The 20,275-nt window shown below is 37.3% G+C and overlaps 1 protein-coding gene across 4 annotated transcripts in view; it reads right to left on the bottom strand.

Annotated features, from left to right (window-relative positions):
* The window catches only part of LOC139937611 (DNA repair protein RAD51 homolog 2-like), a 289,111-nt gene that overhangs the window by 126,884 nt on the left and 141,952 nt on the right, over nucleotides 1-20,275 (bottom strand). For all 4 annotated transcript variants that reach the window (XM_071932865.1, XM_071932855.1, XM_071932837.1 and 1 more), the window contains exons 8-9: nucleotides 17,738-17,831; nucleotides 11,951-12,063 (exon numbers count right to left, since the gene is read on the bottom strand). In XM_071932865.1, the coding sequence (XP_071788966.1) occupies nucleotides 11,951-12,063; nucleotides 17,738-17,831 (207 nt within the window). The remainder of the gene's footprint in view (nucleotides 1-11,950; nucleotides 12,064-17,737; nucleotides 17,832-20,275) is intronic.

The raw sequence follows: 20,275 nt of genomic DNA, 5'->3' as shown, positions 1-20,275 counted from the left end.
CAGTATATATCGTGGACTTCTCTTAGATCTCCCTCCAATTGTTTGGACTTAACTTTGTTTGTTTGTTTGTTTGTTTGTTTGTTTGTTTGTTTGTTTGTTTGTTTTGGGTTGCTTTGTTTTGAATGTGGTTTTTGTGTGTCATCTCCATTGGTTCTTCTGTACACAAAAGCAAAGCATTGTCATCATCACTATGTTAAAAAAAAAGTAAAAAACCCTTATAGATCTCTTTTTTAAAGTCCTTGGTTTAAATTTGATTGAACACTATCGGTTAAAAATCTTGCTAAGAAAGACACTACTAGCAAAAAATGCCAGGTTATCTATCTACATTGCTTGTTACTGGTGGTATTTATTTGTGCTAAGCTCAACCAAAGAATAAGCAATACTCTGTAAACTTACCTGCTTTATTTATTATACTGTTCATGTCATGCACTTTTTGTTTTTGCTTTCTAGTTTGCTTATTTTTACTGAACTTTTTTCTGTGTAATTTTCTTATGGCATTTTAACTGGAGAGAGCGCAATATAAATTCATTAAATTATTATTACTGACGAACTATTAAACGAAGCAACACCATCAATAAATAAAGATAAAGATAACATAAATTCCAGATGATGAACCCGAAAGCACAAACACAAGCTGACTACCGGTTTAAATAGTATAGTTATTTCATTAAAGAAACATCTCACAGTGCAGCTGTATATTTCATTTTGACCATTATAAGATCTCACTCCCACAAATGTCTGCCGAACAGGACGGCTGCGATGAAACGGCAAGAAATTGAAAAGAGAATTGACGTCATGCTGATACGGGCCCGTGGACCCGGTTGAAAGGAAAGATATGAAATTTGTATGGCGCATTTCTATAGCTGTCAGACTGCCGAGGGAGAATATGTGAGATCTGAGAGGGCTGTTATTGGGATGTGGAGCTCAGGCATTGTCCTCGATTGAGGGCTAAATTATGGAACACTATGAACACACAAGAAAGACATTTTTGTGTAACCTGGGGAGCTATTTTGATGAATCGGGGAGTTGTTAAAGCTGGCGTATACGGTTAGATTTTAATCCTCCCTGGAAATGTTATTTGTCTTTGCAATCTTCTTGAGTATCATCCAGGATAGCTGATAAACACACTTGAAATAACAGTAGGTATTGTAACCATCCAGCAAAAAGGCAATTCAACACATATTTCCACAGCCGTGATTGACATAAAGGTTGTTGCGCGAATGATTCTTGTCTCTTAGTTTGCAACTGAACATTACTGTACTTGTGAGAGGTCAAACAGTGGAAATGAAACACTCTGAAAGAACTAAAACAGTCAGAACACTTTGTGTAAAAAGAGGTCTCACTTCCGACCGTTGGTGGTTTTTTTTTTTTTTTTTTAGGAAATGAAACACTCTGAAAGAACTAAAACAGTCAAAACACTTTGTGTATAAAAGAGGTCTCACTTCCGACCGTTGGTGGTTTTTTTTTTAATTTTTTTTTTTTAATTTTTTTTTTTTTTATACTAACAAAGCAATTTCAAAGGCTGTCAACAATCTCTTATTCCCCTGGGGAAAAAAAAAAAACTACTAACAACTAAAACTACAGCTAGAGTGAAAAGAAAAATTTCACAAATTTTGTTTTAAAAACTGTTCTCATCTTAAAAAAAGAGGGGGAAAAAAGAAAAATTGAAAAGCTGGCTGACACATCACATTACCCCCCCCCCCGACTTCAGCTGCTTCCAAAATACCATACTACTGTACTAGCTTTACCCAGCTTTAATCCGACAATTATATATCAGGATTTCAATGGCTAAGAGTAGAACAAAGCAACCCCTCGTCGACACAAGAACTGACGTTAACTGTTGTCCTCCCTTGACATGTGGATGAGAAAATATTTTGACTAGTTTTATTAATACGCAGACAACATTTTAATAAATTTCATGTACCACTCCCACAACAGGGTAAAAGGTGCAGTGGCTTATAGCGCTGCCGAGGTGAATGTCACTCACTGACCAAAGCAGAGTCATGCGAGAAAAGAAGGTTGTGGGGGAAGCTTATTTGAAGAAGTAGAACATGGAATTTCAATTGAGAAATGAAAGAATCATCATTGAGTCTTGACAGTGGTTTAGTTATGTATTGCATGCATAACTGGTTTCAATCAGGTTGAAGTGTTGCACTAAGCAAATGTGCATTTTGTATTTGTTTTGAATCCATTTGACTTGGCAACTTTAAAGGCATTGGACACTATTAGTAATTGTTAAAGACCTGGGCCCAATTTCATAGAGCTGCTTAGCACAAAAATTTACTTAGCATGAAATTTCTTCCTTGATAAAACAGGATTGCCAACCAAATTTCCATGTGTTGCATATTGCTTGTTCCAGGTATTCAGCTGTTGTATGCTTATCCTGGAAATCACATGGAAATTTGGTTGGTAATTTCCTATGTTTATCACGGCACAAATTTCATGCGAAGCAAATTTTTGTGCTTAGCAGCTCTATGAAATTGGGCCCAGTATTCTCACTTGGTATGTCTCAAAATATGCATAAAATAACAAACCTGTGAAAATTTGAACTCAGTTTGTCAAACAAGCTGTGTGTGCTTTCAGATGCTTGAATTCATTTCAAAAATTGTAGTTAGAAATTTCTTCTTTCTCAAAAACTATGTTACTTCAAAGGGAGCCTTCCTCACAATGTTTTATATTACCAACAGCTCCCAACTGCTCTCCATGGCTCGTTACCAAGTTTAATGCTAACAACTATTTTGAGTTAGTACCAATAGTGTCCAGTGCCTTTAAACGGGACCCCATTATAGCCAAAATCAAAAAAGGAAATCTTTCAGGTTTAAGAATGTAACATCTTAAGACACAGGCTTGGTGGAAAGATAACAATGCATACCATACTGATACCTAAAAGAAATGATAATGATTTTATATTGACAAATTGCTTTTTCCACAAAACCATAACACCTTTTCTAAAATAAATGTGGGCGAAAAAGAAAAAAAGGTTTTTAACCCGAAGGACCCAACATCGTTAACCTGAGACGGAAACACATCATACATTAAAGAAAGGATCCGAGGTCGAATACAACATTCTAATGCACTCATTTTTCAATAGATAGAGTCCTTATAAAAGTGGAAAGAAAAAATTATAAGTCTCCAACCTCGCATTAAAACGGTGTAAAATGCCACTGTAGTCATTTCCCTTTCAGTGTAAATTTTGTCAACATCCTATAACATCAAATGATTTCACATTTCAAGTATGTACGGTTTGAACAAAATTTGTTTTTAGGTAATTCCTGAATTTTGTTGATATTTGATCAAATGTATTAAATTTCATCTTTTGACTGATGCAAACTTTCTTATTTTACATGTACAGACTCATTTTTTATTAATATTCGTTGTTGTCTTGTTTCAAATTTGTACCATTTTATCATGAGGTTTTAATTTGACCGATATGGAGCCCCTCTCTAATTCAGAGTGAAACAAGTTAGAGACAATGACAAAAATCACAATTTTATTTTACATGAGTAAACAATTTTTTACATTTATTTGCTCATCAAATATCTGCACTTGAACCTCAAGGAAATTGGTGCTTGATCCTTGGTTGCCTTTATACTGACAGTCCGTCACAGTTAAAACTATGACCGTACATCTCAGAAAAAAATCAATGCAGTGAGTAAAACCTGACACTTTAGGAGAAAGGTGTGGATTATTGACGTCTTTCTAATCTCCATCTTTCTAATCTGTACAGTTCATATCCAATTAAATCAAGTGTGCGTTTAATCCCATAAAACAACCCTGTCGTTAGGACTGACTCATACATCCCTTCACACCAGATCACAATGTGACACACCATTCGCTGACGTCAGCGAGCGGCTATCAAAAACGATACAATTTCACCCAATATTCAGTCCACCCGATACAATCTGCCAACACAATTGGAAAAATTATGAGGCATTAAGATCCCTGTGTATAATGGGGAGTGACGTAGGCTGGCCGGGTCCGGGGTGGTGACGCAGGTTTGTCTATAGGATGACTGGCCATGCTGGTATAATAGGATGACTGAAGCGGTTTACAGGCCAACACCAGATGATGAGGCTAGTGCAGGGCTCTGCAAAAAGGTCAACGGGATATGGTTTCCTCTTGCCAACAATGACTCTCGGGAAGACTGTTTATCGTTTTGGCAAGGAGCCACATGTATGGTGATAGCACCTGGCCCTACGCGACTGCATCAACTATCTGCGTGCAGTGACACCCAGGCACTCACTCGTCTAACGTAAAATGACGTTAAACCAGCCCAGCCGCATTGTTCTGCTTTCAAGAATCATCTTGTGAGACAACAAGAGAACAATGAATGCAACAATGTACATCAATACATTGTTACATTTCCTGGAAGTTGTAACAAAAATAACAAATCAATGGAGGATTTCTAGGACTTTCTAGATGGTAGCTGCTGACAAATCAGGTAAATTCTGAGCATAAAAACCTTTGATAATACTTATTATGCGTGCAACAGCTGTGGAATGATCAACATGCGCCTCATTTCAAGGCTAACATGTGCGCACAAGTATTTGTAACGTAGTTCATGTGCATTCTAATGAGGACAATGGATTTACCTGGTAAGCCTATCTTTCCTAAAAGTCTCTTACTAATTTTTCCTACCCAAAAGTTTCATTCTTGGTGGAAACCAAATGTGTTGACAGACTTACTTTAAACTCCTGGGCCCAATTTCATAGAGCTGCTTAAGCACAAAATTTTGCATAAGCAAAAACATCATTGCTTAGTAAAACCAGCTTACCGGCCAATACTCCACTCAATTGTTATGCTCAGTAAACAACAGCTAAATACCAGTCACAAGCAAGGTATATGGCATGACATTTTGGCCAGTAACATGTGTTTAATAAGCTAGCTATTTTAGTGCTAAGCAGGCTAGCTCTATGAAATTGGCCCCTGAAGACGAGCAGAGTATACTGTTTGAATCGTCCAGACCAAACCAGCTCTTCTCAGAACCAACACACACACAAAAGAGATTTAATCTTTGTTGTACCTACAAGTTTACTATTTATTTATAGTTTCTTCATATAAGGGTGGTATGGTTTGTGGCTATACAGTGCCACAGGAAATAAGGAGCCTGATATTTTATGAAAACCAGCATCGCACTCCAAGCTTCTTACACATTACCAATAATAATTATAATAAAAACCTTACTTACAAAGCGCTTAAGAAATACAAAAGCAACCAAACAAAAAGAGTACAACACAACATGTTTTACAAAAAAAAGAATGCAATTAACAATGATACAATCTAGAGTAACTTAGGATAGAGGTGGATTTTAAATTGGAATTTGAAGGAACTCGGGGAATTGGTTAACCGAACAGATTGAGGAAGATGATTCCAGCATTTTGGCCCAGTTGCAGCAAAAGCTTTAGACCCTACATTGGTACATGATCGTGGGGCATTCAATACATCAAAGCGAATGAACCTGTTGTACTTCTTGGACAGGTCTGCAATTTCTTTCCGGCATAATTTGGATTTTCCTTGAAAGACGTGTTTTCCAATATCCAAATCTAGTTCAGGGAAATATTGAATAAATCTGAGCATCCAATATGTATCAACTTACTCTTTTCTGTGCATTGAATAAAGAGATTTGAGAGTTATGAGAAATATTCCAAATTTTGTCAAGGACTCTTCTTTTACAAAGTGTTACTTTAGCATTTTTTTCTCCCTTTTTGTTGGCAGGTTGTATTGGAGATGCTCACAGATCGGATTTCACTTATTGTTGGGATCAGGTATAGAAAGAGTATATAAGTTCAGACGCTGGGAGAAGATCACATGCTTATCAAGTGACTTTGCATACCGCACACACACACACAGATCCTTGTCATATGATTGGCAGAATATGCAGCACACGTCATTCATGTATTTACTGAGGTGATGCTCTAGAAGTTAATATTGGACAGGTGACTGTCAAATATGGATAATTATTAGACACTTTGCAGCATTTTCCTCCAAAATAATAGTTCCCAACCCGTTTGTCCAAATGAGGCAAGGTTATGTCACGGCTGACACAGCTCAGTGCATATAAGGTCATTAATGAGGTCATCAATTGCAATTTAATTTTATTAATAAGTTTGAATAAAATAATCAAAATCCAAGTAAATGTTAATCTTAGAACCTGAATGTTTATTTTTTGGCAACAATAACTGTTGAGACCAATCTTGGTCTATACCAGGAGCTCCAAAATATGTGAGAGCAATTTTTTGAAATCCATACAAACTGCACTAAAGACCTTATAGTCAAGTGAGCCGACTTTATTATCCAACACTTAAAGCCATTGGACACTTTAGGTAAACAGCATTGTCCAAAGGCCCACACTTCAGGCATCACAACATATATATAAAATAACAAACTTGTGAAAATTTAAGCTCAATTGGTCATCGGAGTCGGGAGAAAATAAAGGGGAAAACCCACCCTTGTTTCCACACGTTTTGCGGTGTCATGACATGTGTTTAAAATAAATCTGTTATTCTCGTTAGCGAGAATTGATAATTGTTTTAATGTTTTCTCAAAAAGTAAAGCATTTCATGGATTAATATTTCAAGAGAAGTCTTTCACCATTACCTTCTGTAAACCCTGTAAGTTATTTGTAAATCTGTGAACTTTTAATTTTTTTTCTGTTCCGAAAGTGTACAATGGCTTTTAAAAAACCTTGACATCTCCAATGAACAGTACGCTCCATCCATCTTTTGGCACATGGCATTCAAAAGTCTCTCTTTATACAATTGACAGATGTATGGTGTTCTAAAAAGGTCTTCAGCCTCACATTGTGTTAACACTTAGCAGTGGATATTGCATGCACATTTCAAATAAGCGTGTTCACATGTTTTTACTTTGAAAGCGTGTCAAATGTCAATTTTGATTTCACCTGTTTTGACTTGGAAGCAGATGCTCCAACTCAGGGTACCAATGTTATATTTAACATGCAGGTTTGGCTGTGTTTGATTATTGCAGTACTTTTATCAGAATTGCTCGTACTTTATAAGCACATAATAATAATAACAAATTCTTATATAGCGCATTTCACAATAAACCGTATCAATGCGCTTTACATTAGTCCCCTGGTCATTGGGCCAATACACATCCCTTTAATCTTTCTCAGCTCCCATTAGGGAGTATACTGCCCCGAGCTGTCGTGGCGCTCCGAAAGCTTTTCATTCACAATATCAACCTCTACCCTCGCAGGTACCCATTTATAACCCTTGGTGAAAAGAAGCAATTATAGTTAAGTATCTTGCTCAAGGACACAAGTGTCACGACCGGGATTCGAACCCACACTCCGGTGACTTAGCACCAGAACTTGAATTCGATGCTCTTAACCACTCGGCCGCAACACATACCATTTCAGTGAGTAATAAAACAAGCTTTGGGCATCTCCCGTCTATTACTTAGCCCAGATTGGACTCCTTCATAGCATGCAACGTACGTGATGGAGTCCAGAGTATGAAGGTCCTGTACCATTGCAAACCGTTCTAAAACAAAATATTTGTGTATTTGATACGTGATGGAGGAAGCTGAAGCTTTGCTCGCATATTCCATATATCCGAAATTCCAAGTCTGCTGGGTTCAGAATTGTTGATTTTATTCTTGTGTAATATTATTTTGAAAGTAAAATCAAAATTGACATCTCTGTTTTAACTGTCTGTACTGTCTCCATACGTGAAAACTTACGCTCACGCGCCAACAATATTGAGAGCAAGATGATCAAACTTGTTCCTGCTTGCTTCATGCAAGCTCAGTAACTAACAAGTGCATATCGATTATTTACAATAATTCAAGTCAAATCACCGACTGCAGTATCGCCACATTCATAAATAAATAATGTAGTATTGATAATGTTTTTTTAATTTTTTTAAAATATGTATTCACTTGTATATTATTGCTGTGGTTTCAACCATTTGTACATATCTGCTTTGTTGGAAGATAAAGTAATCTGTATATTTCTAAATTATTGTATATTGTATATTTCTCTTAATATTTTTATATGGAGCTGGTCTACTGTTGTAATTGCCTGCAAAGGATGATTAAAGTTTTTCTAACTGAATTAAATTGAATTGAATTGATATCATACAAACACTAATAAAATGTTTTCCAAAGTTAAAGGAGTTGCTTCGCATCTCGCGCATGCACACATGTGCTTACACGTCAATCAGTAATTTGGTAAGCATAAACCTGCAATTTTGTCAGGAATAATATCACACACTTGTACATTTGTTATAATTGTGGACCCAGAAAAAGTGTGTATAAAGGAAACAGAGAATGTATGCAACAAATTTCAGCTTCTTAAAGCCATTATACACTTTCGGTAAACAGTATTGTCCAAGTCCCACACTTCGTGTATCACAACTTATATATAAAATAACAATCCTGTGGAAATTTAGGCTCAATCGGACATCGGAGTCGGGAGAAAATAACGGGAAAACCCACTCCTGTTTCTGCGCGTTTCGCCGTGTCATGACATGTGTTTATAACAAATCCGTAATTCTCGTTAACGAGAATTTATATTGTTTTACCGTTTTCTCAAAAAGTAAAGCATTTCATGGACTAATATTTCAAGAGAAGTCTTTCACCATTACCTTCTGTAAACCCTGTAAATTATTTGTAAATCTGTGAACTTTTTTTTTTTTTTTCTGTGCCGAAAGGGTCCAATGGCTTTAATCAAGTAAAAATATGAATCAAGTATTAGTTAAAATTTTATTCGCATTGTGGGAAAGGTTTAAACACGGGATGACAATGCAGTACAACAGAGACTGGCATCCTACCATGGCTAGTCTATGACTGAACACCATGCAGAAATTGTATTCAAATTACGGTCTGCATATGACGGCACTAAAGCAGTCACATTGTGGTTGGATGATTCACATTGGCATGGAGTGTATATTGCCTACATTTCATTTTCTGTTAAGTTTCTGGATATTCTATATGCGCATGTTCATAACAACCAATCCACACTTAACTTATGAGGTTTACTACTTCCTGGTTCCAAAATCCTTTCCCCCTCCCTAAAAAAAAATTAACAGATGAATTTCTGAAACTATTACATCAGAGGACATTCTTCATCGTTTCTCCCACTAGTTTCCTTCCTACACCTTCAACACCTTTCCCCCAACCAACCTACCTCCAATTCACTTTCATTATTACTTCCTCAACTTTAAGCAGCCAAAAAAACTAACTAGCCATGATTGCATTTGTGCACATACGCATAGCTGTTGCGCTAACAACATCAAATTTCTCAACTGAATTTGAAATTTGATTTATATTATAAAAAAAAGCAGTTATGACCAATCCTGGCTTTTAAAAAAAACTATTTTGGATTACTCCCTGGTCCTACAATCCTTTCCCCTTCCCCTGAAAAATTTAACAGATGAATTTCTGAAACTGTTCCATCAGAGTACATTCTCATCGTTTCTCCCACTAGTTTCCTGCCTCATTCCTCCCTACACATTCCACACCTCTCCTCCAACCATCCTACCTCCAATTCCCTTTCACCGTTTCTTTCTCATCTTCACTGGTTCAAGCAGCCGACAAAAAAAAAGAAAAAAGAAAAAAAAAGCTTCCCGGACCAAGGACAAATGAACAGTTCACACTCCAAGCACGATTTCGCCTCAACACCTAGACACGTCGTGCTCACACTATGTCTTCATTTTCTGACGGCATCACACACAGACTCTCTGGTTCATCATGAGTGTGTATCGTCATTCTGTTTGGACGCACAAGCTACTGTGCTGACCTTCACTTTGAGAGGGTAGTTCTCACTCCCTTGACTTAAGCTGTTACATTAAACAATTTCTCGCCATTAAGTTTTCATGAACTCGTAGGAGGATTCTCTTTTAATTTGTTTAGAATGTATCTCAGTTGTTCAATGAACATGTTAAAGGAAAGCAAGTGTACTTAATCTTTTTTTCCTGAAGTCCTTAAAAGAACTACAACAAAGTGATATTAAATGTTTAACGGCAGGTGACGACTGTATGATGTTTGCATGTTCTTGACGTTCTTTTACAGTGCAGTGAAATTTCATAGTTTACATTTTAAAGATTTCACGTTTGATTGAAAGAAATTGTAGTGAAAAAGAAAATAACCAACGTTACATTTCAAAGGACAAGCGGGAACGGGAAGAATATTTTTAGAACATATTTTTCAACCTTCAAGGACAAAATACAATGGGATCTGGTACTTCTAATGAATTTGCCTAAACAAATACTTTGTTGCTGTACAACCCATAACATTACAAAATGCAAAATGAAACTGATAGAAAGGATCTTGTAAAGACTTCTTTTTTAACCTACATGGATATTTTCGTATCTGTCTGGTGAAATTGTTAACTTATCTTTGAGCTTGTTAAAAATGTAACTCATTCTACCAATAAAGTGATTGCTGTCACTACATAATCAGAAAGATACATTAGTGATGAAACATGTTTAAAGACACTAGACACTATTGGTAATTGTCAAAGAACAGTTTTCTCACTTGGTGTATCTCAACATATGCACAAAATAACAAACCTGTAAAAATTTAAACTTAATTGGTCGTCGCAGTTGCAAGAAAATAATGAAAGAAAAAACACCATTGTCATACAAAGTTGTGTGCTTTCAGATGCTTGATTTTAAACCTCAAATTCTAAACCTGAGGTCATGAAATCAAATTTGTGGAAAATTACTTCTTATGCGAAAACTACACTAATTCAGGGGGAGCCGTTTCTTACAATGTTTTATACCATCAACAGCTCCCCATTACTCGTTACCAAGTAAGGTTTAATGCTAATAATTATTTTGAGTAACTACCAATAGTGTTCACTGCCTTTAGTATGTGGGCTACTAAAACTTCCATGGGGCAAGTAAATTACACAGTTTATTAACCCAGTCAAGGTTGGCTCCTTAACAAAAAGCTTAAGTGCAAGTCCTGCTGGTCAGTGCAATGACGGGTGTAGTTAATGTAGTCTACTCAAAAGAAACCGTCTTTCAAAACAGACTGCATTTTCATCAATGTTCATGTTCAAGGTTGCTACATTAACCAGACATTTGCAATTATTGACAAATTAAGAAACAGCTGCCTGACTCGATCTCCTTTATAGAAACAAAAAATGTAAAGTGAACTTTTAATCCATTCTCACCCACAAGCTTCCAAGAAGATTATCGATTACCCACAAAGGTCTGTTGGGTCACCCTTGTCTACTAAAATTTGTTTCCAGTATTGCAAAAGAATTGCAAGTTTGTGCATGTTAACCGTTTATAGATCATTCATATCCGTATGAATGGCCATGCCCAGACAGAGCTGTTCTTTGTTATAAATTTATTTTGAGAAAATAGAAACTGGAGAAATATGCCTGTGATTTTGTTCATAGAACTTGAGAAAGTACTGAGTATACAGTGCTTAAACACACATCGGTAAGGGTAAAACCAAAATTTATAAATATATTTTGCAATGATTTTTGGGGTTGAACAAAGAATTGACTAGAGTGAGATTCGAACCAACGACCTCCGGATTAACGTGCCGGCGCTCTACCAACTGAGCTATCTAGCCCTATGTTGGCGGTGTCCCTATTTTGTCAATATCTTTGTTCGGGGGTGCCAGTTAATCCGGCACGTTAATCCGCAGGTCGTTGGTTCGAATCCCACTCTAGTCAATTCTAAAAAATCATTTCCAAATTTACCCAGTCAGTTTCCCTTGTGGTTTATAGTGAAATATATTTTGCAACGCAGCATTTTCTGCCAAACTTTTTGTTCGTATAAAACTACACATAACGCTTGTACTGAATGTTGAACACTCTCTTTAATCCCACATCAGGTGTGATGAGGAAAATGTTGTTTAGTGGAGGTGTCTCTCCTCGTGTGACAACTCATTTTGTTCCATCTCTACACCCGGGGACTTTAGCCCCTCAGAGAATGGTGTGGTGTCGAGGGGGTATTACGAAACTTACCTCTCGTCTGGATTCATCAAGGTACTGGAAAATCAGGCGTGTATTGACACTGTGACTCCACGTGTTTCCAAGAGCTGCCATTACATAGGAACCACCATCTCCTCGGCAGTCATCTGCGATATCAAACAAAATCACCCAGTCAAGCGAACAAATTCATGAATTCACCAGGGATAAACATTTTGAGAACATTTTTTTCTTCTTCCATTGATTTCCATATTTCAGGAATAATAACAGGAATTCATACACAATGGACGTTAAACACATGAGGCTGAAGCAATTGTATCTATCCATGAGCACTTAACTCTCCTGAGAAGAGAATGAAAGTTTGAAAACATTTATGAAGACGTTTGTGAATTGGAAAGTATGTTAACTCCATGGCAAGTCTAATAATCTTTCTATCTTTAAAATGTTGCAGGAGACTTCATTTGGATTTAATATCTTACTATTTAGACTAGAAAAAACAACTGTGGGATTCAAAACTATGTCCCGCTTCGAAACCAACGCTCTGGCTTTGACTTGGGCTCCGGCTTAGGCTCTCTGTCTTTTTTAAGCCCTAGGCCCAAGTTCATAGAGCTGCATACAAATGTTGTGCTTAGCAAGAATTTGAAGGATACCGATCAGAAATGGTACATGTGACATGGTATTTTGGCTAAACGTCTTATTCTGGTAATTTTGTTTAGCTTAGATACTTTGTTGTGTTAGCCTACCGTTGAGGAAGATAAAGGCTACCGTTGAGGAAGGTAAAGGCTACCGTTGAGGGAGGTAAAGGCTACCGTTGAGGAAGATAAAAGCTACCATTGAGGAAGCTAAAAGCTACCGTTGAGGAAGGTAAAGATTACCGTTGAGGAAGGTAAAGGCTACCGTTGAGGAAGGTAAAGGCTACCGTTGAGGAAGGTTAAGGCTACCGTTGAGGAAGGTAAAGGCTACCGTTGAGGAAGGTAAAGGCTACCGTTGAGGAAGGTAAAGGTTACCGTTGAGGAAGGTAAAGGCTACCATTGAGAAAGGTAAAGGCTACCGTTGAGGAAGGTAAAGGCTACCGTTGAGGAAGGTAAAGGCTACCGTTGAGGAAGGTAAAGGATACCGTTGAGGATGACAAAGGATACCGTTGAGGAAAGTAAAGGCTACCGTTGAGGGAGGTAAAGGCTATCGTTGAGGAAGATAAAGGCTACCATTGAGGAAGCTAAAGGCTACCGTTGAGGAAGGTAAAGGCTACCATTGAGGAAGGTAAAGGCTACCGTTGAGGAAGGTAAAGGCTACCGTTGAGGAAGGTTAAGGCTACCGTTGAGGAAGGTAAAGGCTACCGTTGAGGAAGGTAAAGGCTACCGTTAAGGAAGGTAAAGGCTACCGTTGAGGAAGATAAAGGCTACTGTTGAGGGAGCTAAAGGCTACCGTTAAGGAAGGTAAAGGCAACCTTTAAGGAAGGTAAAGGCTACCATTAAGGAAGGTAAAGGCTACCGTTGAGGAAGATAAAGGCTTCCGTTGAGGAAGGTTAAGGCTTCCGTTGAGGAAGGTAAAGGCTACCATTGAGTGCATGTGATGAACACAGATGTGCAAAAATCAACGCACGTCATAAGGTCAGGATCATGGGAAACATGATTGGAATGTAGCATCCTGTTTTTTTTCTTTTCAACATCATCGGAGATCATGTCTAGAGATGTAATCGCTGACCCGTTTATCTCCAGATATCAATGTTATGTTCTCTATGTATAAGATCACCGTATATTGAGCAGACCTCTGGCCTGTATTTTATGGCTCCCCTTACCTTAATAGAAATCAAATTGCTGTTTATGGTAATTGGTAACAGAAAAGTCCTTGCCCTTGCTCCATCCATGGTCTACCTAATCTTGTTACTGCTTGTGCAGAAAGGTGTGCTAACTCTGTAGGTGGCGAATGGTGACCATATGCGCAGAATTCCACAGTAACCAGTGCCAAGGAATTAGGTCCTGAGCCCAATTTCATATAGACTTGACTCAAGTCCCAATCCCGTGCCATCCCCAGGAAACTACTGTTTTGTGATGCTCTGCATTCCCAAACCTGTTCCGCATGCGGGACAGGGACTTGACGATGTCGCAGTCGCCTGATATGTAAATATATTCACTTATGAATATGTAACATTGTTACGTGATACGTTTTGACCAATCAAACGCACCCAAAATGAAGACTAGTTCATTTGTCATTTGTGGGTTAAGTACTTAGTTGATGATTGAAATAATTTTTTTTAATAACCAATTTTAATAACCAATTAATTATAAAAAAGAAAGCACTAAATGTTCATTTGAATTTAAGTAACATGTTGTAACATACATTGGGGTCGTTTTTTTTCTTAAAATTTGAATTTTGGGAAGTGCAATAAAATGACTTATGACACCGACACCCCCTTGCCTGCTAATGAGTTTACCCGCCCCACGCGCGTGCCGCGTATAGACGCGTGCCTTACAACGTCTTCTACTGTGATGTCACAGAGTATAATGAATATTTTACCGGCGGGCAGCGCTTCCACGCTCCCATTGGTTTTGTACATCTCCCCATTTGGGGAGATTTTCCTATAACAACGTGCAGAGTAAGAAACGACATCGTCAAGTCCCATTCTCGGGACCACATTTTGACGGCGAGCGCGCACTGTACTGTGTATGCTACGTGTTGTTATAGTAAGTTTGGGTATATGCTTAGGGACCTCTCACACGAGAATGGGACTTGAATCAAGTCTAAATTTCATAGAGTTGCTTCAACAAAAAAAATTGCTTGACAATTTTCTGCTTAGCAGAAATGAGCCGGATACCAGTCACAATATATGTACACTGTGACATGGTAATTTGGCCAGTAACCTTATTTAAGTAAGCCGAAATTTGCAAAGCCATGAAATTTGGTCCACTCCTCCACGACTCTTCCAGCCACTGTCCAGCAGCCACTGTCCAGCCAACTACTGACAAACCCCAAAGTGCACAAACAACAACCAACCTCTGCCAACTGAGTTATCAAGCCCTCTCAACATCCAAGAAAACCTGGTTCCAAGTCCCGTACTTTATAATTCAGTATTTTTTACTGTTCGAGGGCATGTGTGGACCAAATTAACTAGATGTAAAATTAGTAAAAATTAACAATTTGTTATTGTTATTATTATTATTATTTATTTATTTATTTTGCCATTGAAACAAGTAAACAACATACAGGCAGTCAAAACAGGACAAAACTGTAAACGTGATGCAAGGAAATTTGCCATTGCCCTCATGCAGCCAAATATTTGGTCATAAGACATAAGACATAATAAAACTTTATTGATCTCCAAAAGAAGAAATTGCATTGCTCACAGAAGTTTTTTTTTAAACAAACCAAATTTGAAAATTTTAACAACAGGCAGATACAAAAATAGCACGAGATACACGCACAAGGATTTAAAAATTTTAATAAAACATATATACCCCGACAGGCCATGTATATACAACATTATAAAAAAATAGAGAATAATTTATGTTAAAAATATGCAAAAATTGTGAACCAGCACTTATCTTTTATACAAAGCGTAAAAAAACGTAATACCCATGGGGACAAAAGAGCGAAGATGACGGTTAGTGCGAGCTGCCGGCAGTCTCATCCTACCACTTCTAGGAATAATGTGATCAGTAAGTTCACCATTAAGAGGGTGGCTATCATCGTCTAAAATACGACGAAACAGGTTGTCACCCGCTCCTGGTAAAGAGAGTCCACCGACTGCAAACGCTACCCCAAATTACCAATCAAAAACCCTATATCTTTGTGCAGTGATGGTTTGAGGTTTACCACTAAATTCAAACAGGGTATAGTTATATACAGAAAACTTTGGCGTGACAGTCAGAGATCTTCAGTTCAAGAAACTTTCTACAACTTGACATGAGGTTTGCTGCTCAAAGAGTGCGATCGATAGTCAACAAGCTAAAGAAAATGTCAGTTTGCTCTCTTCAACAGTCAGTATCATGAGTCAGAGCTAACCAGAAATCAGATCTGGGCTCCCACGGGAACCCTTGGCTGGGTAAGAATCTAAAACTGATGATTCTATAAAAGGATTGCCTGATTTCTCCGGGCCACCCTCCATTGCTGGCATTAAAAAAGAAACGGCTAAGAAAAAAGAAAAAAAGTGAGCCAGGAAAAGAAACCAATGCAGTTTACACACGGCCTGCCAACATCAACACATGCTCAGATTCACTCGCGTTTAGCGAGAAAAGAACACTAAAATTGTGTTAGACAAACATGTCTCTAAGTGGGTCAGCCGGCAGGAGGGGGGGGGGGGGGAAATGAGCTCGAATTGATATCGCATCAACTGATAATTGATTTAAGGGTGGTGGAAATTAGAGCAAGGAAATCAATAATCAATTCTCTGGCACACAGAATTCAGAGTTCTAAAGTCAAGAGTTTTTCAGAGTGCTGAGAACTTGTCAAGAAACAGTGATTTTTGGCGGTAAATCCATAAATGTTTATTTTGTTTGATAGCTAAGATAACCATATGGCAGGATATTTCCAAACTGTACAAGGTGTATGTTGATGTAATTCATGTAAATTTCTACGCAAAGGAAGATAATGACATTATTCTTTTCAGCCCATGTTTGTAAGAGGTGCACAAATTTGCAATACCAGTCTCCCTATGCACAAAATTGTGCCAAGATTTTGCCTTTTTTCATTCAACAAAAAATAAAAATTATTTCCTAAATTTGAAATTTTCCTATTTTTTTTTTCAAATTAACATAGAAACTACAATTCTAAAACAAAACAATTTTGAGTTTCTCTCATTGTTTTTTTCAAGAAATAAATCACATGGGAAACTGACTGAATAAATTTAATTAAATTTTGGGTTGAATTGAGACAAATTAACTAGAGCAGGATTTCAACCTGCAACCTCCAGATTAACGCAATGGCACTCTACCAACTGAGCTATCTACATCTACATCTACATCTATGTCGGTACTCATTAAAGCCTGTTCGGCCCTATCCAGCCCTCATGTTGGTGGTCTTCCTTGTCAATATCTTTGTTTAAGGCATGGACACTTTCGGTAATTATCAAAGACCAGTCTTCTCACTCGGTGGGTCTCAACATATGCATAAAATAACAAACTTGTGAAAATTTGAGCTCAATCGGTCGTTGAAGTTGCGAGATAATAATGAGACAAAAAGCACCCTTGTCACACGAAGTTGTGTGCTTTCAGATGCTTGATTTCGAGACCTCAAAATCTAATTATGGGGTCTCAAAATCAAATTCGTGGAAAATTACTTCTTATGCGAAAACTATGTTACTTTAGAGGGAGCCGTTTCTCACAATGTTTTATACTAATAAGCTCTCCATTACTCGTTACCAAGTAAATTTTATGCTCATAACTATTTTAAGTAATTACCAATAGTTTCCAGTGCCTTTAAGGGGTGCCAGTCAAAAACCTTTCAACTTGAAAATGATTTCTCACCAGGGATAACACCCAGGTTTTACGATATAACCTGGGAAGTGGCAGGAAAGGGATCATCTTTAGGGGATGCACATTTCTTTTTCAAAATTCAAGTAATATTATTGTTAATGCAGACAATGATCCTGAAAAACTTGAATTCAAAAAATCAACAAAATTAGCCATGTCTGCATGGTCTCTTAAAGGTTCAACTTAGTCTTGGTCCAAGACGTTATGGGAGTGGTTCATGGGAGTGACAGTGGTTCCTGTAGATACAGTGCCCTCTACAGGTGGCAAACTGGAATAAGGATGGATTGTGTAATACAGAATGGAAACGTCTTGGACCAAGACTAGGGTAAATGACAAATTTCTGACCACATCCTACCTACTGTGCCAGCGGATCCTTCATCAACAGCAGGATCTTGCAGCGACGCCCTCTGAGCTCCAATCCGTGTAGTGACTTGATTGGTCACAATAACCTTAGAAGAACAAAAACAAGAAACAAATATTGACAATAATAAATACATCACACACACTTATGAAGAAATCGGTCTAAAGACACATTGACTTGAGTGGAATTAGAACCTGCTACCTCAAGATTAACAAGTCGGCGCTCAACCAACTTGGCTATCTAGCCCTAATGTCGGTGGTGTCTATATTTTGTAGAAATCTTTGTTAAGGAGTGCCAGTCGTAAGCCATGCAACCGTTAACTGCAGGGTGGGCCAATGATCACAACCTGAGAAGAGGTAGCCTGGGGATCACCTTAATGTTTTACTTCTGATTTCAAATAATACACTCATGAAGAGTAACCTGACACAAAAATAAGACAATTCTTTTAGCCTTCATCACGGGAAGGGTTTTGTATGAGACACTAAATAAAGAAATGTAAAAAGATATTGAATAATCTCATCCACTCTTAACTATTCAGCCGGCGCGGTTGAATTAGCGATTTAAAAATAATGTCTGACAAAAACTAGATGGCTTAAAGGCATGTGATCTTTTTTTAAATCAGTGGTGCACAACATTTAAAACATTAAAAATAATACAGCATTATTCATAAACAAAACATGGATGAGTATCCCAAGGATGAAAACCTCTCTGTGAATGTAAGTAATACATAATATTTGTGAATCATTCAAATTTTAAAAGATTTGTTGTGGTTTTTTTTTTTTTGGGGGGGGGGGTGAACAAGAAACAAATTTGAATAGAACGGGATTTGAAACTGCAACCTACGGAAAAATTGCATTATAAAAAATTAAAAAAAACTACTTGCAGTTACATTCAACACCTGGTATAAAACTATAAAGTACTACTTAAAGGCAGTGGACACTATTGGTAATTACTCAAAATAATTATTAGCATAAAACCAATTGGTAACAAGTAATGGGGAGAGGTTGAAAGTATAAAGCATTGTGAGAAATAGCTCCCTCTGAAGTAACGTAGTTTTGAAGAAAGAAGTAATTTTCCACAAATTTGATTTCGAGACCTCAGATTTAGAATTTGAGGTCTTGAAATCAAGCATCTGAAAGCACACAACTTCATGTGACAAGGGTGTTTTTTCTTTCGTGATTATCTCGCAACTTCAACGACCGATTGAGCTCAAATTTTCACAAGTTTGTTATTTTATGCGTGTCTTTTCTTTCGTAATTATCTCGCAACTTCAACGTCCGATTGAGCTCAAATTTTCACAAGTTTGTTATTTTATGCATATGTTGAGATACACAGAGTGAGAAGACTGGTCTTAGACAATTACCAATAGTGTCTAGTGTCTTTAACTGCACTCATTGCTTTCACTGTGGTCCTCAAAATCCACATATGACATGTGCATTCTAGAGCATGCAGAGAAGTGAGAGGCCTGAACATAGGTACTCAAATAATGTAATGTCATAATGGAGTCATTAAAATAACAAACACATTATTTTGTGTCAAACTTTAAACTCGCTTTAACGATGTAGCATTAGTGTCAACATGCCTTACATATTTATTATGCATGTTTTTTTTATAAGCAATAAACCAAATCAAATGGGACAAATTAACCCAGTAATAACATAAGGTTCAAGGTAGTCGCAACTTGTATCAATTCCCTCTCTGGCAATCTCATTTGTAAAACATCTGACTTGCTTGGGGGAAAATAACGACTCTGGCAATCCCAAAAATGTATAAAATTATGAACAATCAAATAATTTTCTATTCAAAGAAACATTTCTTTTGAAAACAGGTTTTTTTTAAATTATATATTTCTATCAAAGTGAATCGTTGCCAGTTTTATTTTGCTCAAAGCAGCTCTATGATGTTTGGCCCAGTTACTGTGGTCATGTCAAATAATGCAGATCATGGCTTGCATTAAACGTTTTGAGATTGGAGTTCTTCAGATCCCAGCTTAAAATAGATGAAGAGTAAAAAATACAGGTAAGAAAAGTAAAACCAAATACACCCTTTTTTTATTTTTGGAAGACAATGTTTGGCTCACTGACATTATAGGAGTTTTAAAAGTAAACTTCCAACCTTAGCATTTATGTTGCATTTTACAGCTTTGATTGAAGTAACTCATACTCATGACTCCTACTCAGTTTTGGACTTGACCGTTGTGACTTGTGACTCAGACTCAGCACAAATGATTCAGAACTTGATCTCAAACTTGACTTAAACTCAGACCCAAGGAATGAGGTTTCTAATACAACTCCGACAAGTTGAGTAAAATATTCATTCGTTGAATAAAGTTTTTCTCTTTTCTCCTGAAGACGAACAGACTAACTGTTGGAACTGCAAGACCAAACCGGCTCTTTTCAGAACCAACTCCCTCAAAAGATAATTATTACAAGGTTGTACTACAGTTATTTACAGTTATTCTTACAGTTTTTCCAGATTGTCACCATCACAAGAGCATACATATTTTTTAGAAAGCATGCGATAAAAAACCCA

Source organism: Asterias amurensis, chromosome 1 (genome assembly GCF_032118995.1).
Source record: "Asterias amurensis chromosome 1, ASM3211899v1".
Lineage (NCBI taxonomy): Eukaryota > Metazoa > Echinodermata > Asteroidea > Forcipulatida > Asteriidae > Asterias > Asterias amurensis.
The sequence above is the reverse complement of the archived record's forward strand: the minus strand, read 5'-3'. Positions and strand labels throughout refer to the sequence as shown.